The sequence below is a fragment of the Protopterus annectens genome, chromosome 5.part0 (assembly GCF_019279795.1).
Source record: "Protopterus annectens isolate FY-2018-M chromosome 5.part0, PAN1.0, whole genome shotgun sequence".
Classification (NCBI taxonomy): domain Eukaryota; kingdom Metazoa; phylum Chordata; order Ceratodontiformes; family Protopteridae; genus Protopterus; species Protopterus annectens.
Window position 1 is genome coordinate 29,085,933 of NC_056735.1, and position 26,633 is coordinate 29,112,565.

At 43.3% G+C, this 26,633-nt stretch overlaps 1 protein-coding gene across 1 annotated transcript in view; it reads left to right on the top strand.

Moving 5' to 3' along the window:
• Positions 1 to 26,633, top strand: part of LOC122802457 — a 271,537-nt gene that overhangs the window by 12,861 nt on the left and 232,043 nt on the right. The window contains exon 2 of the mRNA XM_044072079.1: positions 5,972 to 6,022. Coding sequence (XP_043928014.1) covers positions 5,972 to 6,022 — 51 coding nt within the window. The remainder of the gene's footprint in view (positions 1 to 5,971; positions 6,023 to 26,633) is intronic.

Sequence of the window (26,633 nt, forward strand, 5' to 3'; positions counted from 1 at the left end):
TGCGGTGCTTATGTCAACAGAGACCACATAGAAAGAAAATATGAGGGCAACAGTGGATAAATGAAAGAACAGAAATGCGAGCAAGAGATTCCTTTGATATGTCAAGTTTATCAATCTGAAAACCTTAACAGCATAAACAATAAACAATAACAGATTTCACTAAAAAACAAGAACAATTTTATAAATTAGTATTATTCAAGTCAGGCAAATTATCATACTTTAAAAATAAAAAAAAATGAATTGAAAGGGTTTGTACATTTCAGTGTAAGTCTTCCAAGTACTTAACGTTTGAATGTAGCAAATACACATGTGGCAGCATATATTTCAACAGCTATAGCATTTAACAGTAAAATCTAAGCAGTTAGCTTTATGGAGCTGGTGTGAACCAGGGATAAATCTGTTAATGATGAAAACCTCTCTTATCCTGTCAGTAGAAGAAAACTAGTGAAGATGATTGATAGATCCAATAAGCATTCATGGAAAAACTGTAGGATCAATTGCAGATAACCATGTTTAAAATCTTAGCACTGTGTGCAGTAACAGTGTTTAAAATACTAGCAGTTTACATGAACCAGATAGATGTGTTAGAAGAGGTAAAACTGAATTTACATGACAACAACTAGTGAGCAATTTGAAAAGAGAAAGGTAATAAAAACTATTCCAATTTCAGTTATGATCCAGGTCAGAGGTATACACAAATACAAATTTACTGATATAGATATGTAGTAAACTTAAGTCATATAGCATATACAGTTTATGCTGGTACATATATATATTTAACATAAATCACATGTTTCTTGAAAATACTATTTGCGGGGGAATTCAATAAAGCCTTCATGGACTTATTTGCCATGTAGGCATAGTGGCATGGTGCTTACATGGAAATAAGCAGAGGTGCGATCCAGTAAACGGAGCTGAGGGGCATGCACAACCATGCGAACACAGAAGTGACCGTGGCATCCAGATCACCTCATAAGCAGGTGAAATGCATGCAAATTAGGCAGGTAGAGTGATCCAGCAAGCAGATAGGGAGTCATGCAGACCCCATGTTGGTGTCCATAATATACATGGAAAAATTCTGTGTACAGGATGTAATAATGACACCAGGGGCTGTAAAAGTAGACTGACACTGTAAGAAATAGTATAGAGGACACAGATATGTGCAAAACTAACCACTGTGTGTCCAAAACCATATGTAAAGTAATGTAAAATATATTTTTTTAATACCCTGTTTATGTTTGCACTGTGCACAGCAGTACGCAAACATGCCGTCATGGAAAAAATATATGAAAAAATTGTAAAAAACAGAATTTATGAGTATGCATTATAGGACCCTGTGTGGGGTATGTACAGTGTAAGACTGCTGCCGTTGCTAATGAGGTAGGTCCTGATACCATGTAGTTTCCAGGTACTGTGCACTGATCTGTATGCAAATGAGCTAGGGTTGCTGAATAGCACAAATGGGTATCTCATAGGTTCATAGTTTCATAGGTAGGTACTAGGCTATCTGCCCAAAGGCATTTATAAGTCTAGCCAGAATGTCTTGGCTTTCGCCGCCCCCTTAAATTAGTTCCCTGTGCCTCTGCCCAGCAGAGCCACTGAAGTGATCCCTGGGGTAAACTTTCTGTTTTCCATCCACTCGTCAAGGTTTCTCTTGAGGAGTGTTAGCGAGGAGCTCTGCCTAATGTAGATTGGAATCTTGTTCCAAAGCATGGGAAATCTCTATGACAGGAATCTATCCCTCCAGCACATCCTATTTATTGTTGTGGTGAGGTTTAGATCCCTAGAGCATGTGGCTCGAGGGGATAAGCTTTTCTTTAGGTGGAGCATGTCCATCAGTTCTGGGTTGGACATGGCCTTGTATGTCAGGCAGAGATCACCTCTGAGTAGGTGATATGCAATGGAGTACAGCTGGAGTTTCATCAGTCAAGCTGCATAGGGCATCTGTTTGAGGCCAGTGATCCTCTTGGTGAGGTACTTCTGTGGTCTTTCCAGCTGTTACAAGTGTCTTGTAAGATACATTCCAAATGGGTTGTTTTACTCTATGATGGGTCTGATGAGCGATGAGTAGAGGGGCACAATGACCTCTTTTGATCTGAATGCAAACCCTTTTTTGATAAGGTGGGCCACGTAGAAGGATTTTCTAGCCACTTTGGAAATGTGATTATCAAAGGAGAGTTTACTATCTACTTGGGTCCCCAGAACCCTTATTACTTCTTCCATATTTAGGGGGCTACCACCTATGTGGTAGTTTGTGGGTACTTTGTTTTTTCCAAAGGGGATGACTATGCACTTTTTGGCATTTAGCTTGAGGCCATGATTTTGACACCAGGTATCTGTCTCAGTGAGACCCTTTTGGAGGATGTCTGTGTCAGCTGGAGAGTCAATTATAGCCCCTAGTTTGCAGTCATCTGCAAACTTGGTCAGCCATAGTCCTCCTGTGCTTGCCTGTACCTCTGAGAAGTATATGGGAACAGGAGGGGTCCTAGGACTGAGCTCTGGGAAACGCCACTTGTAACCGGTTTAGAGTTGGACCTAGCTCCTGCAACTCTTACCATGCGGGTTCTGTCTGTGAGCCAGTTGGCAACCCATCTTGTGACATAGGGGTTTATGTTCAGGCTAGTGAGCTTGTCTATAATACCAGAATGGGGAATGGTGTCAAAGGCCTTTGAAAGGTCTAGGTAGGCTGTGTGTACCACCTTTCCCTTGTCTATAGCCTTGGTAACTGTCTCAAAAAAGTCTACCAGGTTTAGGAGACATGATCTGCCTTTTACAAACCCGAACTGGGTAGGGTCCAGAGTTTGGAGATTACCAATGTCATTGTTTATAAGTTCTGTGATGATACGCTCCATAGTCTTGCAGACCAGGCTTGTCAGGCTAATGGGGCGGTAGTTCCTGGGGTCCGTGGTGGCTCCCCCTTTGTGGAGTGGGATAACCATTGCCATGCGCCATTCAGTGGGCATAAAGCCTGAGGTGAGGCTATGATTGAACATGGTACTTAGGTGGGGTGCCAGTTCGTTCTGTAGTTCATGTAGAATGCAGCCTGGGATGTTGTCAGGTCCCATGGATGCTGTGTTCTTGGCTTTGGAGAGTGTATTTTTTACCTGTGCAACCGTGATTACAGGTACTTTGCATTCTTCCGGTATAGAGATAGGCCCTTTAGGGGATGAGAGAGGGGAAAAGTTAGCACTGAATCTATCTGCCAGGATGTTGGCAATATCAGTTGATTCTGTATATTTAGTGCCATTGTGCTGTAACTCAGAGCAGATCTGAGTGTTGCCACTGAGGTTCTTGACATAGCTATAGAATGCTTTGCTGTAAGAGTATGGTTTAAATGAAATTGGCAATAAAATAAGTTAGCATAGTTCACAGAAATATCCCAAAGCCTTCTACTCACATATACTAAAATTTTCAGATGTAAGATCATGTGTTTTATGCAGCCATCTATGTACATACCGCAACACCCAGTTGTTGACTGAACTGTGGTCTTTACAAAATAAAATAAACAATACACAAGTATACACAACCATCTATTCAGAAATCCAATAAAAAAATATTTATTCACACAAACACAAGCGCTTTCACCAAATGCTTCTTCAGGTGTATATCAAGTGATACTCACACACCTGCACTTAAATCAAACATTTAAAAATTCTGTGGTTGTTGTTCTCTTTCACAAGTGAACTTATACAGGTCTCTGATAAAGTGTTCAGTATCTTTAAGAATATAAGTTGACTGACCTATAAGCTTCCTAAGAATTAAGGAACATATTTACCACGTTAAGAAGGGCAGTCTAGTTAATGCCCTAGCAAAACATGTCAAAGAAACGAATGACCAACATACTTTCAAAATTCATGGTGTTAGGAAGATGTTATGAGAATCATAGGGGTGGGGACATTAGGACTCAGACTGAGAACTTAGAGGCCAACTGGATTGTTAGATTAAGAGCGAATGCAGGACATGGCCTCAATGACCATGTACTGATGAGGCCCATCCTGAAGAACAGACCTTTACATAGATAGAATATGTTATGTGGTCTATAAACTATATATTGAATTTTTGCATTCTTTTTATTTAGATAGGAAACACCATGTATATTATTGTGGCTACATTTTTATTGTATCTATATACCTTTAAATGTTCTTAACCTTTTGATCATGTGATTTTTAAATGTTTAATATAAGTACAGGTGTGTGAGTATGACTTGATATACACCTGAAGAAGCATTTGGTGAAAGCGCTTGTGTTTGTGTGAATAAATCAGCTGAAGAATCTGGAGCCTTGCCTCTGTTTGCTCTTTTTTATTGGATGTGTTCTGTTTTTATACAGAGGTACCTGGTCACTGTTGGACTTTTTGGTTTGCATCTATTCAGAAATGATCATTGCAATAAGAGTTGTTTACCTGTTACTAATGTAAGTGTTCTAATCCACAGTTCGATTTAAAATCCTTTATAGTGGTTGTATACTCTGCAGATTTCCCCTGACAAAAGGCCACAGGTTCAGTGGGGCCTACCACATCAATAAAACTAAGCAAAATCTGGATGACCATAGCTGCATATTCACCAGCTATCCACTCAACATCCAAAATGCAGCTTTTATTTTGTATTATTGGCCTATAAAGGGCTGTACTAGCCACTGGCTTTGGGATGTCTGATGGTAAGGGTCAGTGTTCACCTGGGCCACAATAATGGGCCAAACAAGTCAATGCAGTACTAAAAAGTAATAAAGGTAAGTCCTCTGAGAGGCTAGGAAATGAAGCACTGTACACGTCATCACATCCTTCTTATACCTCACGACTGTAGACATTGAAAACAGGAACAAGCACACTTTAAAGGTAAGTACATCCAAACAGAAATCTGGGCATCTAGTTAGTAAGAATGTGGGCTATTACTTAGAAACACGTGTTTGAAAAACAGAGTGGCAAAAATAATGGAAAAATATAACCACATTATCAAAGAGACCATATAAAATCTGTAGACTTTAATTAACTATACTGTAAAATTTTACGACACAAGGAAATTTATTTTTGCTTCTGAAAAAAGGTGATATAAGAATCCAATTTCTTTGAATTATTTGTGCCACAAGCATGTTGATCATATAGTGTAGTTTTGTGTGTGCAGACATATTGAAAAATCACATGTGAAGGGATAAATCAAGACTGAAAACAGGGGTATACCTCCAAAAATAAGTATAGAATGTGCAGGGATAATGCAGGCTTGTAAATAAGATTGCTTATCCAAAATAGGAGCAGTAAAAAGGCATGATCCTTGGTGATGCTGCAACTGATACAATATGATAATGATAGTTAAGGATCTTACTAAGAAGAACCATCTGTAAAGTTAGGACGTAATAACATTTTGTTAAGTATTAGGAAGCTTCATTTTATTTTGGAAATAGAGCTACTTATATCCATGAAGGCATCCTTCATAATGTACAGACTAGAGGACTTTGGTGCCAGGTTTTGTTGAATAACCAGAAATGTATTTTTGCTTTTTTTGTTGGTCTTGGGGCTTCTATTACCTGCTTTTATAAGGTAATATAAACTAAAACGGCCCCCATGGCCAGTTAAACTTTATGAATGGGGCTTTCCCACTATGTATGATGTCTTGCATCATATGCATTGGTGCTTTGTTACCCAGCATGCCTTGCTGCTGAGCACCATCATTTATCAGACTAGGGTCTTTCTTACATACTTGGTGCCTTTGTTCCATGCTACTAACAAAATTTCAAAACAAAGACCAGGAAGTCAAACCTACTGTTGCCATCATGACAGTGTACATGCAAATCAATGGATTTAGTTGTTTAATTTTGCTGAATGTTAGTGCCATTTTTCTTGCTCTGTCTACTTTGTATGTCTGTCCTTACAGATTCATTTAAATGTTTTTGCAATACAGAAAATATAGTAGGTCATTACTAAGCTGATATATTGTTTTAATGTGCAGATGCCTACATTATTTTTTTTCTGGTTACAGTTGATGATCAGGACAACGTTAGAATAATGGGTGCTCTGAGCAGTACTAACAGTAAGTAATTTTTATTTTGTCCATGTTAAATTGCAGTTGTACATTGTAGTCCAAGATGCACTGAAAAAAATGTATGTTTCACTTTCTACTGAATTCATAAATATCACTAAAAGAAATTCTGATAAATTCAAGAAATTTAGTAGGCGATATTACACTAAACAAAGCCACTGAGAGTCTCTCTCTTGCGCACACTCTCACACACACACACACACACACACACACACACACACACACACACACTCACACACACACGCACACACACTCTCTCTCTCTCTCCCCATATATGCACACACATGCATGCATACAAAACAGTGCAGTTTGTTCCTGTCAAGTTATGCAGTTTTATACTGTAGTTCATACATTCCAGAGATTTTCTCTTTATGTGTTGAACTAATATTTAATTTAGTTGAAATATGATGAGTTACTTTCAAAGATAGCATGCATCATAAGTGTTGGGAACTGAATATGTCCCAAAGGTCTCTTGTTTGGATGTAAATAATATTATTTTTTCTTAATACATCTTCAAGTTTATGAACTCAATAGAAATGTGTTCCTAATGTCCAAGGGGGCACCCGCTGTATTCCACAGTCATTTGATTTGTTATTTATTTATTGTCACTTGTTCATCAGGTAAGTAGCCTGGCCTGGAGGCCAGTTTCAGTCCCAACCCAAGCCATAAAGCAGCAGCACTTAGCATTTCAACCTTTATAATATTGCATTACAACTGCATCGCCATGTTGTATTCATCCATGCTAGTTTACAATAGCACAGATGAAATTAATGAAATAAAACAAAAAAGTATTTTAGCCTCTCGCATCTCCAGAGTATATGAAAGGAAAAACAATAATACAGTTGTCTAAGACCTGTAGATAAATGAAGTGTCTGTGTAGTAGCAGTAGAAAAAATATTGATTTACATAATTTAGGAAAATGAAAACAATAATTGAACAAAACAAGCTGCATACTTATTAGTATCGTAAAAGTTACCTTAACAGCTACAACAGAAAGTAGAGTAAAGTATTATGCTCAGCTTGTATCACATTAAATTATTTTTAATATAGTAAGAAGAAATAAAGTGTAGTTTCATAGCTTAGGTGTTCATTTATTCAGGCCTTCCCTCAGATTCAGCAAGCCCTGCACGATGTGCACGAACAGTGCAGGAGCTCCAGCAGGCAATATGTCTGCCATGCGATCCAGGAATAAGCTGTAGGGATGTGCACGAGCCCTTCTGCACTAGTCCTGCACGGTCAGCCCCTGCATGCAAATTACTCCATTTGCAGGGGAAATCCATGCAAATGAGCTGAATTTGTGATCCAGGAAGCTGGAAGCTGGCCGTGCAGGACTAGTGTAATCTGCAGAAATGTACTTGGTCAGTAACAGAGTACATTTCTGCAAACTACAAAACTGAGTCATCATCATCATCTTCTTTCGGCTTTTCCCATTAGAGGTCACCACAGTGGATCATCTGTTTCCATTTCTTTCTGTCCTCTGCATCTTGCTCTGTCACACCAACCACCTGCATGTCCTCTCTCATCACATCCATAAACCTTATCTTAGGCCTTCCTCTTTTCCTGTTACCTGGTAGCTTCATCCTTAGCATGTTTTTACAAATATACTCAGCATCCCTCCTCAGCACATGTCCAAACCAACGTAATCTTGCCTCTCTGGCTTTGTCTCCAAACCTTCCAACCTAGGCTGACCCTCTAATATACTTATTCCTGATTCTGTCCATCCTCGTCACACCCAGTGCAAATCTTAACATCTTTAACTCTGACACATCCAGCTCTAACTCCTGCTTTTTTGTCAGTGCCACTGTCTCCAACCCATATAACATAGCTGGTTTCACTACCCACTTATAGACCTTCCCTTTCACTCTTATTGGTACTCGTCTGTCAAAAATCACTCCTGACACGCTTCTCCACCCACTCTATCCTGCCTGTACTCTCTTCTTCACCTCTCTTCCACACTCACCGTTACTCTGAACTATTGTTCCCAAGTATTTAAACTCATCCACCTTCGCCACCTCTACTCCTTGCATCCTCACCATTCCTCTATCCTCATCTCACTCAGACAGATATATTCTGTCTTAGTCCTGCTGACCTTTATTCCTCTTTTCCCTAGAGCATATCTCCATCTCTCCAGGGTCTCCACCACCTATTTCCTACTCTAACTACAGATCACAATGTCATCTGCAAACATCATAGTCCATAGGGACTCCTGTCTGATCTCATCTGTCAACCTGTCCATCACCATTCAAATAAGAAAGGGCTCAGAGCTGATCCTTGATGTAATCCCACCTCCACCTTAAACGCATCTGTCACTCCCACCACAGACCTCACCGCTGTCACACAACCCTTGTACATATCCTGTACCACTCTTATATACTTCTCTGACACTCCTGACTTCCTCATACAATATCACAACTCCTCTCTGGGCACCCTGTCATATGCTTTCTCTAAGTCTACAAAAACACAATGCAACTCCTTCTGACCTTCTCTGTACTTCTCCACCAACACTCTCAGAGCAAACATCGCATCTGTAGTGCTCTTTCCCGGCATGAAACCATACTGCTGATCATTAATTATCACGTCCCTTCTTAACCTAGCTTCCACTACTCTTTCCCATAACTTCATGCTGTGACTAATCAATTTAATCCCTCTGTGGTTACTACAGCTCTGCACATCACCCTAATTCTTAAAAATCGGTACCAAAACACTTTTTCTCCATTCCTCAGGCATCCTCTCACTTTCCAAGATTTCATTAAACAATCTGATTAAAAACTCCACTGCCATTTCACCTAAACACCTCCATGCTTCCACAGGTATGTCATCTAGACCAGCAGCCTTTCCATTCTTCATCTTCTTCATAGCTATCCTTACTTCCTCCTTGCTAATCCATTGCACTTCATGATTCACTATCCCCACATCATCCAACCTTCTCTCCCTCTCATTCTCTTCATTTATCAACTCCTCAACGTACTCTTTCCATCTGCTTAACACACTCTCCTCACTTGTGAGTATGTTTCCCTCATTATCCTTTATCACCTTTACCTGCTGCACATCTTTCCTAGCTTAGTCCCTCTGTCTAGCCAATCGGTAGCCATGACAGCTCCAAATAAAGAGTGGATATTATGTAGAAAGCATGCCAATGGCCAAATATATGGCCATTGGTATGGAAAGCAGTTGCAAAAATAATAAAATCAACTTTTATTTTTTTAACCGATCCCGGCTGTTTAAGTGTAGGGCAGCAGCGTGCAAATGGGATCGGGAGAAAAATAAAATAAAAACCCTAAAATAAGCATTCTAACCAAAATCACTATTTTGCCATTATACTCAATGGCAGGCAGAAGACAACATGGCCAGTGAATAGTGGTTGCTAAGGGGGGATGTTCAGTGTGGGACCTGTAACTATGCATAAGCAGGCAATCCTATGCAAATGAGGAGAATGATAGTGAATCCCAGATTTCCCCTGCATGCTAGTCAGCACCCAACAGTGTAAGAGCAGGAATAGCTTGGTGCAAGCCTAGGAGTTAGCTGGCATCATGGGGGGGGGGGGTGTCAGGTATACTGTAAGTGTATTGGAGCCCTGTGGCTCTGGCTTGCCTTTAGCTTAGCAGAGCTAAGCAAGGGGGTGTGTCTGAGGCTGCCTAGCACTCTTTACATTGCCTAAGCGGGTGTGTGTGCTACACACTGGGTTTTAAAGGAAAAAAAACATATACCAGGAAATAGCAGCTCTGTGCGCATTTCAGCACTGTGTTTGCACGGCGCTCCCCCGGGCTTAAACAGGAAGGCAATGGGAAGGGAAAACAGCAGTAAGAAGGTAATCTAGGAGAACTAGCATAGCTGGCAGTTGAAATGTATCAGAATCAGCCAATTACACAGGCAGCAGTCCAGCCCAGAACACTACTATAAATTATGCAAACACCTTTCCCTCTGGTTTTTCCCACATACTCTACACCACCGGTGTATACAAGTGGGGGAATTTTAACAAACAAAAACAAGAAAATGATAGGGGCTGCAATAGCTATCATACATCAACATGTGGAAGAGATTGAGGATGGTGAGAATGAGAATGCTGTTGACCAACCCACAGTGAGCAGACGGAGAAAAGTTTACAGACCCAGGGTAACCTACCAGGGGCTACATGAGCTGGAGATAGTGGAGTACTATAGGGTGGACAGGGACCTCCTACAGCATATTGTTGAGCTATGCCAGCCACGCCTCACACACAGAACTTATAGAGGGGAACCCATCCCAGTGGATACCAAGGTATGTGTAGGTCCAAGAATACTAGCTACAGGTACCTTCCAAAGGCCAACTGGAGATATAATGGGGATCTCACAGGCATCAGCATCCAGGGTACTCCACCAATTCCTGGATGCCATGTCAGCACATGCCGGTGAGCACGTATATTTCCCCAACACCCGTGAGGTGTTGGCCAGCAATATGCATCTCTTCCACCAAATAGCAGAATAGCCTTAGGTAGTGGGTGCTATAGATTGCACGCACATACGCATCAAAGCACCACCTAGTGAGTGGGGTAGGGTCTATATCAACCACAAGGGCTTTCCCTCCATCAACTGCCAGGTCGTGTGTGATGCCCAGGGCATTATAATGAATGTGTGTGCTGGCTGCCCTGGAAGCTATCACGATTCCCACATCTGGCATCTGACGCAGCTGTACCAGAGATTTGCCAGTGGGGGCATCCCTTATGGTCACCTAATGGGGGATGCTGGTTACGCACTGGAGTTGTGGCTGATGACACCCATCAGAAATGCACACACACCCGAACAAGGACTCCATAATGAGGCACATGCACAGACCAGAGTTGTAATAAAGCATGTGTTTGAGATGCTCAAGTCATGGTTCCGATGCCTGGACACATCCAGTGGAGCCTTGCAGTACTCCCCAGCTACATGTACTTAAATTGTCATCGTATGTGCCATGCTACACAATATGATCCTGCAGAAACAGCTGCAGCAGGGACAGCATAGGGTAGGGCCACACAGCCCCCCACCAATGCCAAGGCCTGCACAGGCACAGAGTGACCCGGAGGAGGAACAACCTGAGCCTGCCCCAGTAGGTAGAAGGAGGCGTACCCAGTATGCTCTCGCCTAGGCAAAGAGGCAACGCATAGCACATACACTGACACAGGAGGGACCCAGGGAATGACACCACTCACTGACTCGCACATGCAGTAAAAGGGATGCCAAACATGAAACTACCTGTGCTCAACCATGTATAGGGAGTGTACTATGTGCATCCAACATAGGCAGCTCTTCAGCACCATCTTCAGTACTGGCACATCCACAAGGTAAGTCACTCTCCGTACCAACTGCTTAATGGAGTAGTATGTGTTGTTACTTGTATCTATGATATGGATGTGAGCATGCAAGGGAATTGGGTGGCTGAATGGGATGCCAGCAGATAGTAGACACCTATAGTGGCACCATGAGATCTGTAACAAATACTGGTGTCATCATTGTTGCCAGTACTTCACATGGCGACAAAACCCACTGCAGGAAATGTGCTGGTCCATATATGTGTCCATATGACTCACACATGCCAGTCAGGGAGGTTCACATATCCAACAACAGTCTTAGCCAGCAGGACAGGTGTAGATAAACACAAACAAAGGCTGTGCTAAGGCCTCTGAATCATGGCTATGGGTAACCCCCCCCAGGCCTACACAGACAGACTAAAGCAGGTCAGGCAGTGATATGTTAGTTATGAAGGGTAGGAAGTCAGAAACTGATATGTAGGTCATTCAAACCTAAGAGCTGTAGTACACTGATATGCCTCTAGTCAGCATGGTAGGTTAGAATACAGGATGAAATGGAGTACCTGACATACCAGTGCAGTCATAGCAAATGTGTACAAGTGTCAGGTGTGCCCCCCAATCCCATGTAGAAATGTAAAAACAGTCAGGTGTGCCCCCCAATTTTGTGTAGAAATGTAAAAACAGTTGTGTGACCCCCTCCAATCCAATGTTGACATGCAGTAACATGTATGTGTAGGTATAATACCGGTGGAGCACAGATGACCTGGGGTGGCCACGGTAGCAGGATAGATTGTAGCATGTGTACAATATGCAAGTATGTGTGTGTTAGGTTGGTGTGTGTTTCATATTGTGTGAGAGTGGTCATCATGTATGCATGTTGAGGTTTGACCTGGTGGACATTGCCCACTACTGCTGATGACAGGGCCAAGTCCTCACAACTGCAGTGACAAAGACAATTCCCCCCAGTATAACACATGCTAGCAGTAAGCCACTGTAAATGTATGGTGGTAATATGTGTCATCATCTGAAAGATGGACATGGCATGAATGTTGGGCTAGATATACAAGCAGTACACAGGGAAAATTACCCCAGACATACAGTATATAATGTGTAACCATGAAATGGACACACCCTTGGAATTGTACATACAGGTATGCATCACATTATCTGGGTTTGTAGTATGGAATACCGATGTCATCTGGCTGAACACTTGCAGATCACAAAGGTGATAGGACTGATGTATTGGGAAATGGCTGATGTCCCTGCACAAGCCAGCATAACTGGAATGCCCCATGCATATCTGTGAGTCAGATGCAAGTAGTGTCCATAGCACACATGCACCCAGCTCACCCAAACACCACCCACAAGTACCTCTCTGGTCATATCCCTGCTGTTGGGAATGGGTACAATATGACCCCCACCTGTGTATGGCAATAGTGAAAGAATGCAGCATGGAGTGCAGGTGTCCCATGCAGGTGTGTCCCTAGCTGTAAGTAGCACCCTGCCAGCATCCACACCACCTGATCAATACTGATAGAAAGTATTGGCATGAACACCTAGAACACCTACCCTGTCACCCCAGGGGAATATACTGTATGGCAGTCTGGGACTGTAGGACTGACAAAATGCAATGGCCTGCTACAGCTGGCCTGCATCACCACCAAATGGCCTACAGGCCTCTGTGAAAGTCCTGTGTCTCACCCGTACTGCTAATGTATGTTATGTCATGGACACCCAAATAACAACATAACACACTCCACATACGCCACATGCAAGGCCATGTGGACAAACCACAGTAACATGTCCACCATGTCCCACTGCATGAACTGTGGACCAACACCAAAACACAGCTGTGATGAGGTGATAACTATAGGGAAAGTATCAGAGAATGTATGCATAATGTATGGAAGAGGATAGACTAATGGGGGGTGGGAGTATGGGCAGCATGGAATGTGCAAGGTCTGACACACAGCCGTGTGCACATAGTATCCCTGGCTACAAACACAAAAATAGGTGGCTACAAAACTTGCCCATACACTACAATAGGGGTAATGTCCTAAGTTATGACCCCTGCCTCTGGGTAACCTGTGTGAATCTGTACAGCTGTGAGGTAATGCCACAGCAAGATAAGGCCATACTGTCATGTCGGGTGATGTACAAGTTTGGGATCCTCTGCTAGCACTGTACCAAGGTGCTGAACTGGATACACAGACCCAGCAGCAAGTGTCTGCAGCTCCCCCTCCAGAATGGCATAACTTTCTATGAATATGTAGGCGTTTGATCACAATAGTGGACACAGCTGCATTCACCCTGTATTCCCCAAGACATCACTGTGAGCAAAACTGTCCAACTGACAGTACTTGAGGACATAACACATCACAGTGTATAACAGTACATGTCTGAATATCTCTTCTAACACCAGTACCTTATAGCAGAAGCAGCAGAGACACAATCACCTACAGTACACACTATTCCTTGCACAGTGTGACTCCGTATTGCCAACTGATCTACAGATAACCTGCAGAAACAGTTTGCTAACTGTAGGTGTAGAACACAAAGGTCTACACTGGAGTACAAACTACCTGGAATGGATCCACACATTCAATACAGAAGGGCATACTGGGCATGCTCACACACTTAGAGAAATGAAGGCAGTGTCAGACAACATACTGAAAGGTCATACTGGGCATGCTCACAAACAAATGAAGCCCATGTCTGCCAACAACAGTGGACCATACATATCTGACAGTTGCAGATGCTAGTGCATACACTCCTCAGTATGCACTAGTCATGCTTTGTACATACATTGGATAGGAATACACACACATATATCCATGGACAACACAATATAATATCCCAAAAGTACACATACATAGATGTGTGGAAGAGAGTTACAGTAACAAAGAGCCTTCCATCATGAGGCTTGTCCCACCCAGCACACAGCCAAATGGCTACAACCACATGATGTGTAAATGTCACTCACTGTAGACATTAGCCACTGGTATCCCTCAGCATTACAAACTCTGTAGTGCAAGTGCTAGCTGTGCAGCATGACTGTACAAGGCAGTAGTCATCTAGCAGTTGTATACACGTACATGCAGAATATAAACCTGTGTGTGCCTGTGTATGGTGTGTCTACCTCTAGATGAATGGGTTATGGTCCATGCACACACACTGCACTCCCCATAGCACTACTATGACAATCCTGCTGATGTCATTCACTTTGAAATACACCTTTGGGAAAAAAGTAGCCCAGTAATCTCTGTGGTGCGTCCTTTAACTGTGTAATGCTGTAGTGTGATACACTAGTTAGGTAGGAGTTCTAATACCAGACATGGCAGCTGTGTGCGTTTGTGTGTCTGTGTAGGGAGCAATGTTTTTTAGGCTAGTCACACTCACTACAATTCAAATGCCCTACTGTGGCAAGGCAGCTGATGTCATTCACTTTGAAATACACCTTTGGGAAAAGAGTAGCCCAGTAATCTCCATGGCTCATCTTAATACATGCTTAATGCTGTAGGGTGATATACTAGTTATATAGGAGTTCAAATCCCAGACATGGCAACTGTGTGTGTGTTTGTGCCTGTGTAGGGAGCAATGCTTTTTAGGCTAATCACACTCACTACAATTCAAATGCCCTACTTTGGCAAGGCTGCTGATGTCATTCACTTTGAAATACACCTTTGGGAAAGAACTACCCCAGTAATCTCCATGGCGCGTCCTATAACTGTGTAATACTGTAGTGTGATAAACTAGTTATGTAGGAGTTCTAATCGCAAACATGACATTTGTGTGTGTGTGTCTGTGTAGGGAGCAATGCTTTTTAGGCTAGTCACACTCACTACAATCCAAATGCCCTACTTTGGCAAGGCTGCTGATGTCATTCACTTTGAAATACACCTTTGGAAAGCAGTAGCCCAGTAATCTCTGTGGTGTGTCCTATAACTGCATAATGCTGTAGCATGATAAACTAGTTAAGTAGGAGTTCTAATCCCAGACATGGCAATTGTGTTTGTGTGTCTGTGTAGGGAGCAATGCTTTTTAGGCTAATCACACTCATTAAAATGCAAATGCCCTACTTTGGAAGGCTGCTGATGTCATTCACTTTGATATACATCTTTGGGAAAAAGAGTAGCCCAGTAATCTCCATGGCATGTCCTATAACTGGGTAATGCTATAGTGTGATAAACTAGTTAGGTAGGAGTTCTACTCCCAGACATGGCAACTGTGCGTTTGTATGTCTTTGTAGGGAGCAATGTCTTTTAGGTTAGTCACACTCACTATAATTCAAATGCCTTATTTTGGTAAGGCTGCTGATGTCATTCACTTTGAAATACACCTTTGGGAAAGAAGTAGCCCAGTAATCACTGTGGTGCATCCTATAACAGTGTATTGCTGTAGTGTGATATAGTAGTTTTGTAGGGGTTCTATTCCCAGACATGGCAAGTGTGGATGGTTGTGTGTGTGTTTCTTTGTCTGTGTAGGGTGCAATGCTTTTGAAGCCATTCACAGTCACTACAACCTCCATTGCCCTACTTTGGCAAGCCTGCCAATGTCATTCCCAGTAAAATACACCTTTGGGAAAGAAGCAGCCCAGTAATCTCAGTGGTGCATCCTATAACAGCATAATGCTGTAGTATGATATAGTACTTTGCTAGGGATTCTATTCCCACACATGGCAAGTGTGGATGTTTGTGTGTATTTCTTTGTGTAGGGAGCAATGCTTTTTAGGCTAGTCACACTCACTACAATTCAAATGCCCTACTTTGGCAAGCCTGCTGATGTCATTCACTGTGAAATACAACTTTGGGAAAGGAGTAGCCCAGTAATCTCTGTGGTGTGTCCTATAACAGTGTAATGCTGTAGTGTGATATAGTACTTTGGTAGGGGTTCTATTCCCACACATGGCAAGTGTGGATATTTGTGTGTGTGTTTCTTTGTCTGTGTAGGGTGCAATGCTTCTGGGGTCATTCACAGTCACTACAACCTCAATTGACCTTCGTTGGCAAGCCTGCTGATGTCATTCCCAGTGAAATACACCTTTGTGGAAGGAGTACTCCAGTAATCTGTGTGATGCTTACTATAACTGCGTAATGCTGTAGTGTAATAAACTAGTTAGGTAGGAGTTCTAATCCCAGACATGGCAAGTGTGTGTGTGTGTGTGTGTGTGTGTGTGTGTGTGTGTGTGTGTGTGTGTGTGTGTGTGTGTGTGTGTGTGTGTGTGTGTGTGTGTGTGTTTGTCATTCGTATTCTGTGTGGAGGTGGCTGTGAGTGTGTAACAACTGGACTCACTGTGGATTGGGTTTTGTACATTTCTTATATGGTGGCCCTGTTATATGTCACAATGTCCACCTTACAAGGATAAGAGATGTGAAATAGGTGATAGGCTGGGGTGCCAATCCATACCCCTACATGTGACATCAAGGCCTGGCGAACAAAGTTAGCAACCCTTTTATTACCCAGAGAACACGCTCAACCCATGTCTCATACACAAACACACTTGCTTAGGCAACAACCACTATGTTGGTAGTACCCCACATATTGCTCACAGATAGCAACCATGGTGTGATTGCAGTGGACTACAGAGGGCATGGCACCCTGTCCATCAGTGCAATAGGCACGTACATTACAGACAGTGTGCCTTCTCTATGTTCCCCACTGGATGACTGCAACACCTGTGGTGGCATCAAATGTGACCCACAAAGGATATACCATGCCTTAAACACATGCCCTGTATGGACAGATGCTACTGACACCAGGGAATACCTGTATCATGCTATCAATGTAGGTGCAGGGTCAACCTGCTGTCCATTACTAGCAACTGCGAAATGAGGCCAGGACTGGCACATCTGCTGATGAGAATCTGTGTACACAACATGGGCCAGACACCCCAGGAAAGTTCCACATGTCACTGTACATGCATGTGGGACATGTGCACATCCTAGACAGTGTCCATGTCATTGACTAAAGAACACATACATGGCAAGCATTGCACAGCAATAGTCACACACAATAGTTACCCAGGTGACTGGATGGTGAATACAATGCTGAACTGTGTGGGTCAATCCAGACACTACACCCCTGAGCCACACTGCAGATGATAAGGTATACCCTTCACCTAGCCTTGTATAGCCTTCTGGCACAGTCAACTGCTATACACCTGTGAAGCAATGCACGCATGCCTGTCAGTACTGGCACCCTGTGTCTGTGTGTGTGGTGTATGATGCTTTCGATCACATTCACACTCACTACAACTCCCATTGGCATATGGAAGCATGCTGTCTGATGTCAGACACCTTCACATAACCTTTGCCCATATAACCTCCGGATAACACCTGTGGTGCATGCGATACCTGCACATTACTGTATTGTGGCAAACCAACTAGTTAGGAAGTGTATTCCTGACCCTGCCAAGTGTGTCAATGTGTATGAATCCCTGAGAGAGTGTGGCTGCATTGACGCTGACACCTGTTCATGTGGACAAGCACGTGTACTACACCTACTGTATCGCTACCATATCACTGTTGCACATGTCACTCACCATCACATATACGTTTGGTCAGCTCATCAACATGTAAGCTAAGTGGTGCATGCAATAACTGCATAAACATGTGATAGCAATACATAGTCAGTCAAGAGTTTGAAACCCTGTACTGGTAGGTGTGTGACACAAACATGCTCAGATTTTACTCTCCCACCCCCTCCCTGACTTACTTTGTCTCTGTCCGTCTCTCTCACTCCCTCTCTGGTGGATGTGGAGAACTACACCTGCTTTGCTTAGGCAGTAGCTTGTGTTTTGTAAATGATGCTCATGATCAGCTGATGGCCTCTGCATGAATTGCAGCCCTCCTCCAGCTGATTGCATGTGGAACAGCTGTGGTAACATTCCCATAGCCAACTGCATGGAAACGTACTCCAATATCTGGGAACATCGTGTTGGTGTTGGGCCTTTTCATTCACTGTGAGCAGGACCTAGATCTGGTGTTTGGCAAACAGCATCACAGATGGATTTGGTGATTTACCTCTAACAACATACAATGTGGAAACAGGCCAACACACAGGAGGGGGATGTGCCTGACATGACTACAGAATGTAAGTGTTGCTATTCTGCATTTGGAGTAATGTCGGTTTAACAGGTTGTGTGTGGATATGGCTGGTCTACATATTTTAATACCTGTCATGACAATGCTATGTTTTTGAGGAAACCCCCATCTGTAGGGTCATCTGCAGACTGGGAAGTGTGGGGTGCCTTTTGTTTCTTGTGTTTCTCACAGAACACCTATCTGAGAACTGCAGAAGCATAGTGTGAGGAATGCAGTCAGTACATGGTGACAGCCATGAGAGTTACTGACTTCATATCCCTCATAGGACATATGTCACAACAAACCCTGTTACAACAATAAATGTATGAGGTTATCACAGCAACATGTCAATATTGGTCCTGTGTCTGTGCCTCCAGCTACAACTTTGTCAACCTTTGTACATATGTCATGTACTAAGAGGTGCATATGTTCTGTACACCATTATTTATTGACATCATATCTGATAACAAGCCAGCGAGATATCAGACTGCTACACATGTTATGTATAGTAGTGGTTATATCTGAGGACATAACCTGGGCATTCTGTAGTTGTGTGTACAGTACTGAGGTCTGTGTACTTATGGTGATTGTTGACATTGTGTGTATTGTGAATATGTACCTCGGGCTGTGTACAGAGTGTGGTAGGTGTCATTGTTCTTGGTCCTGTTCTATCTGATGTTACATGCTGCTCCAGTGTATGGTACCCTATTGGCTTACATGTTTGTAGGGCCAAACACACACATGTCCCATACCACTGATAAGCATCAGACCACACTGTGTAGTGGCCCAGTATATGTAGGGTTAGTGTGCGAGTGGCAGATATGAGGATGGTGTTGATCAGACAGTCCATATACTGTAATATTATGCTAGCTTACCATATGTGGCTGTGGCTGTGTTCACATTGGTTGTGGGTATGCACTTTCACACAAATGTCTGTTACTCTGTGCTGTGACATGCCTATACAGCCTGCTATATTTGCAGGTACATGTGTATTCCCCCATAAGAAATGTAGGCCAGTGTTGTGGCAGTCTGCCTATAGTCTGCACAGTGCTCTGTTACATGCTTAGCAACTTAGTGTACTTACCCAGTGTGATGTTATGTCCAGATATTTGCCAGATGTACTGCTGCCCGGCCATCATAATTGTCATGTATTTCTGTCAAAGCAGTGGGATGCTGTACAGATGTATGTCACTAACTAGTGGGTAGTATGTGGTCATGTGACCTCTGCACCAGTGGTTATTATGTGTCAGGACAGACAGGAGTGTGTGAATGCATAACCTATGTGGGCATATGTATTCCAGTATTTACGTGCTATAACCATCTACATGGCTGTTAACATCCACATGGTCAGGTTTGGTCCACATGTCTTGCACTAAGGGGTTCTGTGTATACCTCTGGACTGAACAGAATGTGTCAGACTGTCCACATTTATTGACCATATCTCTGCTGTCATCCACAGGATCATTACTGTGCTAACAGTGGTACTGTACTATGATGTCCTTAGGATGTCTCTCAGTAGCCAATGGTGCACATGGTAAAAGCAGATGTGACCTCCCACACACATGTCTGTTAAGACAACCCCTATTACAGTAGCAACAGTCTACATATATACCTGCAATACATACCTGACATCTCCTTGCACTAAGATGTTGGGACTATTGGGGCTGAGGTAGGACTCCATTCCATGTTCTGGACATATCGTGAACATATATGTACATATAATTATCCATATATCTATGCATATCGACATACATAGATGGATATACACACATATATATATATATATATATATATATATATATATATATATATGTATGTGTGTATATATATATATATATATATATATATATATATATATATATATATATATATATACATATAAACACTGAAATATAAATATAGCAATATGTATGTCTACACATATACAGATATAGATACATATGAACATATACTTATGGATATCTACATATATATTGACAGTAATAGGTATATCAGAATAGATATGTATGCACCTATAGTTATTGATATCTACATATATATTTACATAAATACGCATATCTGTACACATAGGATGTGTATACATACATAGCTCTATATACATATATATATATATATATATATATATATATATATATATATATACATACACAAAGAGATCTACACATAGCCATATATATGATGCACTTTACAGATGTGTATACAGACATATTTATGAATATACATGTGTATGTACATGTAGACATATATCAACATATGTATATGTATATATCCATATTCCTGTCATGTGTAAACATCACAGTTGTGTATACCTTCCCAGATGTAGCTCACAGTATGTATCTGATATGTGTACATTATGATTAAACAACATATGTGATGCAACAGTCATATTAATAAGTACTACACAATTGTGGAAGTAAAGCAATTGTTCAATAATAATCAATATGTGTATTGACAGATATATTGGAAAAACAACAGCTGTCTTCACAGTGGTCATGGCGTAGTGGTTAAGTGTTATGACTATAGTGTACAAGGTCCTGGGTTCAAGACCTACAAGGGCTGTTCATTTTGTTGCTGGGCAGAACAAAGGCTGTCAGATACAGAGTGGTTAAGGCAGTTTTGAGCAGCTTTAAGTGTGTTTGCACAGGTTTGCGTGAAGCTAAGCTGTGCTAAGCTACGGGTAAATGTATGGGCACTTACACAGTGTAGGCTTTGCTTAACAGTGTGCAAATTGGCTTAGCTGTTATATTGGAGCAATGTTGATACCTGCTTAGCATGGCTTAGCCCTGGTGACCAGTTCACGCCACCGAGTCCGATAACATAGCAGGGTAATGGCATCCATACTAAGTGTATGTAATGCCATGTACAATACATGCGCCTATGTGCTGTCATTACAGTAGCAAGGGGTGTGAGTGTCATGTCTGGGACACACAAGTATATGAGGCCTGTACAGCACTGTTATCTATGTGAATGTGTTACATGTGGGGGTAGTAGCCCAGGGTATGTGCTGTCACACTGGAATGTAGTGTATCATGGCGGTACTACTGTTGACAGTGTTTTCCCAGGCAAGAGTAGAGTGCTAAATGTAGTAATGACAACAGGCACACCTGCAGGCATAGCTGGACTCTGAGGCCTCCCTGTTGTATCCCTGGTGTGTGAGCTGTGTCACAGTATATATCCCCTACTGGATAATGATCCGAAATGTGGACTGTAACTGTAGACTACCATCTGTACAGCACATGTTAGTGAGGGCTTCCAACATGTAGTTATGGCATGCATATTGTTGTCAAACATCTATCTGTCAACACATTCATCCTACTGCATAGCTACTTGCAAAGCTGATGACCGTCAGTCCCTGTACAGATGTGCAGATGGCAGGTATCCAGCTGGGATATGTACAGCTAACCTATGCTTGACTGACACTGACATGTCTGCCCAGCTGTGTAGGAACTGGCACATATAGGAGACAACACCCTGTATGCACCACATGCCATGGGTACCTCCACTACACTACCACAGTCTCCATCACAGACACTAACCATGTGTTGTAATACATGTTGCATACATGTCAACTTGATCACCTCAGTGGCCATATGCAGGAACCACCCAGAGGATTGGCTGATGCATGACACTGTCACCCTGAGGGTCACCACAGTGGTGTCTATCGATAGATTGCCTGCTGCTACATGGCAGGTGGCAAGATACTACTGTACACACGTCCCCTACACAACCCATCCCTCCATGGACAATAGCTCGGTACACAGCTATAACCACCTGCAGTGATGCACCCCAGTACTGACACATGTGTACATGTGCATTACTGAGTATAGCAGTGTCTGTGTGTTAGCACACCTGTACTTAGGAATTCCATGAGGGCCTTTACAACCACCACAACTGCCATTGCCATAGTCAGTTATGCCTGCTGCTGTATGGGACATTACATCACCCTACCACCTACACTAGCCTTGCAGTACCAGCACAACAGTGTTGTACAAAAGGGTTGACAGGCATGGGATACCCATTGAGTTCAGGCAAGTGTGTGTATGTGTGCATGTTTACATATCTGTAGGGTACAGCATTTCAAGGCCACATACTCCTATTACAATACATATTGCCACACAGTAGTACAGATAGTGGTGTTGCTGCCCATAGGTGAGGCATGACAATGCAACACCCTACTGTGCCTGTGGCATGTGAATTAGATGCATATCCCTGTAGTACCACTGTTGGGATATACAATGGGTTGTATCGCAGGCATGGGCAATCTGTGATGGTGAGTATGTTAGAGTGTCATCATGAGTTTCAGGGAATACGATATCCACTGGGGGATGTGGGTGCTGTGTACACTATCATTACACCAAGGTACACCTGGTATATGTCCCATGTACCACTTTATGGTTACCACTGTCACCATCAACCATACAGGTAACTGATACCACAATCCAGTCCAGTTATGCATGTGCTGTGTGCAGCCTACCTGTAACACATTGGACACATGGTCAAGTTAGTTGTCAGCGATAGGCCCAGGTCTCTTGGACATGTGTCTGCATGTTATGTGTCTGTTAATGTGTATATGAAGGTATGTCACACTATGTGTTGTCCATATACACCCATGACATCCCCCATTAGCATACTGTACATGTCTGGGGATGTTCTGCATGTAACATATAACCTGGAACACACCTCACCCTAAACGCTGTCTGGTGTGTGCAATGAAAGCCACACACTTCAGTAGCACTACATACCTAGGTAGGGGTGTAGTCCCAGTGTTGCCAAGTAAGAGTGTGCATGTATGTGGATGGGTCTACATCAGGTTGCAGATTATACACGTCCCAGCAGGTCACCTGTCCATGTGACACAGACAATAACTGTTATACAAACCTGTGACATGTGTTCAACTGTACCCCAGATATTTCACAGCCATGGTGTCACCACAGTGCCATACCCAGTTGTGGAATATGACTGCAGACCATCCTCCTGCTGACACATGGATAACATTATGGAGACCACAATCAACCAGTGTTACTAACAGCTATAATGCATCATTGCTGGATGGCTACACTACCTGACATGTATGCATTAAACTTTACTCCTAACAACATGTTACACTGCAGTACTTTGGTACACTGTAGTACAGTCACCGTGTGCATCAGAACCATATTAGCCTGTCCCTGCATTGATGTTATTGATGACAGGGATGTGGAACAGGTATCATCATATGCACAGGATGTGTTGTTGGTTTGCCAGAGGCCGAGGGCGGGCCATACATTTGACACCATGTGTGTGGGTGAGGGGTGTAATGAGGTGAACTGGGCCTGGTGATGTGGTGTGTGTACATATGGGGTTGCCCTAGGTGTGTTTGTATAGTGTGTGGGTATGCATGCACACAGTTCTGCCATGTGGCTGCCCTACACGGGTGTTTATGGACAGCTGCAGACCATACCTGGCAGGGTGTGCAGTTCACTGCCTCCGGCCACGGACAAGTGGACTGTGCCTGTCAGGGGTTCCATGGGCACGTCCAGGTACAGGCCTCAATTTGCTACTCTCCCCTGATGATGGCAGATGTCTGCTGGAACCAAGTCCCTCCCGGAACTGGCTAGGACCACATGCTCGTTGCCTGCTGTGGTGTGGTGTGGACAGCGCCCCCCACAGTGCCGGGGCTAGTACTGCCACTATGGGAGCCCCTTGGTGTCCTACCATGTCCACATTGACTGCCAGCTGTTGGTGTTGCTGGCCTACGTCCATGCGGCCATCACCGCACTCTCACCACATGTTCAAGCACGGACAAACCACGGTCGATGAGGACCAACATCTCACCAGACCATCAATCCATGAGCTCGGTATAAGCATAGATGGAACCAGACAGTTCACGGAAGTTGTCATTTGTAGATGTGAGAGCAGCCCTCTGCAGCCTCAGGCCCTGTCTGGTGTAACATTCCATATGTGCCTGTGCCACCATGACAGCCTGAAACATGAGCCTGGTGGTACCAGTTGTGGCTGGTCTACCAGGGGCATGATGACCAGCAGCCCTCCCATAAGCACCCTGGGACATCTGCCTATGTGGTGCCCTGCTGGACATCCGGCTATGCCAGCTGTGACCAGACACAGTAGACATGGTTACCACACTCTCCTGTGCACTGTGACCAAGTGCCAGCTGTCCCTCTGCTATGGCCACTGGTGATGGAGTATGTATAGGCACTGAAACTGTGTGCAGGGTTGGGGTGGCTAAAAGGGGGATGTGAAATGATGGAGCTGTTTCAGCCCCTGACAACCCCACCTATGCCACAACAGTACTATCATCATCTTCGGTGTCTGTATGGACACCAACATCAGATTGCATGCAGGAAGGACCCTGATTCACCTCACGCCCTGTGGGGGAAAACAAGAAATGCACTTTAAGACCTGTACAGCATTGCATAACAGTACAGACACACACACACACACACACACACACACACACACACACACACACACACACACACACACCACCTTAATACCAACCTGTCCGTAATTTACAGACAGTCCCACGTTTATTCCCATGTGTTCTCCATACTGCATCACACATGGTAACATACACTCATTAATAACACTCATTAATGTATCATGCCTCTAAATGCCTAGACAAGTGATCACAACACAAGGCCTGTAACTCCATTACCTCCCTGACCTGAGTGAAGTGGTTTCACATGACCTCACTGCTGTCATTCAGTGTTCACCCTGTGTATGTCCAGACATCATGAGCATGGCCCCTATATGTGAGGGGATGCTAGGTTCACTCCATAATATCATGTTTTGGAGTGTCATGCATAAGTATTGCTCAGTACATGCTAGATATGCTGCTCAATCAACCTATCATGTGACAACTGTAATATATGGATACACTCCCTGGTGTTGTCTAGCAATTCCCCAATGCATCTGTAGTGCTGCATACGTGGGTTGTCAGTCACCTCTCTGCTGAATGCGATATTAAGGGTATACCTGGTGTCTACCTTCCCTCCCAATGCATGCTCCATGCTACAGACCTTATTATACTATCAGCTGTCCTGTGATTACATACATGATAAGTATTCCTGGTGTGTCATGTGTCAGTCCATGTCCATGTACTGCACGATCCCAAAGGGAAGTACTGCTGTATGAACAACCCCACAATCACATATGTGCATACATGGACACCCACACAAACACACACACATGCACACACGTATCCTGTATGCATCAACCTCCTTCCACTACACCAGTGATCCTACAGACAAAATAACCACCCACCGAGACACACACACACACACACACACACACACACACACATACAGGTGAGAGTGCACAATGATAGTACACACAGTCCTCCTATTACCCATCTGTCAACATGCATAACATATGGTACACAACAGCATGCAGAGCAGCTATAGTCAATCCATGCTAGCAACAGTATACATGTGTGTGATGCATGTGCTGTGTTAGTAGGTGATCCCCCTTCCCCTGGATACCACTGCACCCATCTACACAGTATTGCTGTACACCTGTTCTGCACCCTGTCATGTACTGTGCACCAAACCTCACAGGTGTACAGCCCATTTTTGAATGGGTAGTATTGTGTCAGTTATGTCAGCTCTAATGCTCACAGTCCCTATGTTTTTCAGCAACACATACCTGGGATGGTATGTGGACAGATGTCATTTGTGAATGTCTGATGTCTGGTTTACAGATCTCAACAGGACCATGTATGACCAATCCAATACTATTACACTGACAACCATCAGAGCATACCGTGGCAATGAGGAATGTACCCACCCTTATTGATATGATGCACCCTTCCTTGATCTGCCATGGGACCACATCACCGCATATATTAATAGTACATGAGCCCAATGTGTGGCATATGTCTTGTACATTTACATGCAGTGTCTACAGAATGTGTTAGGTGTGTGGATGCTGACTGCGATGCATGCACTCCATGTGTGCATATGTGTGCACACCCTTATCATGTAGGTTTGTTGCACCTATTGTTATGTGTACTACAGCAGTCACTACTCCTGGCAGGGGTATAGTAGCATGGGCCATCTGCATTTGCCAGTGTATGTTCAGTCTGCCATATACATGTCCCCTAAATCTGCATGATTGCAAGGTCTACTCATGTGCACATCCCTTGGTGTTCACACACTACCGTCACTATTGCTGAGGGGGGTTGGGTTACATCTGCCACAGTTCCTGAACCTGAATGTGTGAATATACAGCAATTCTTAGCATCCTTAGGATC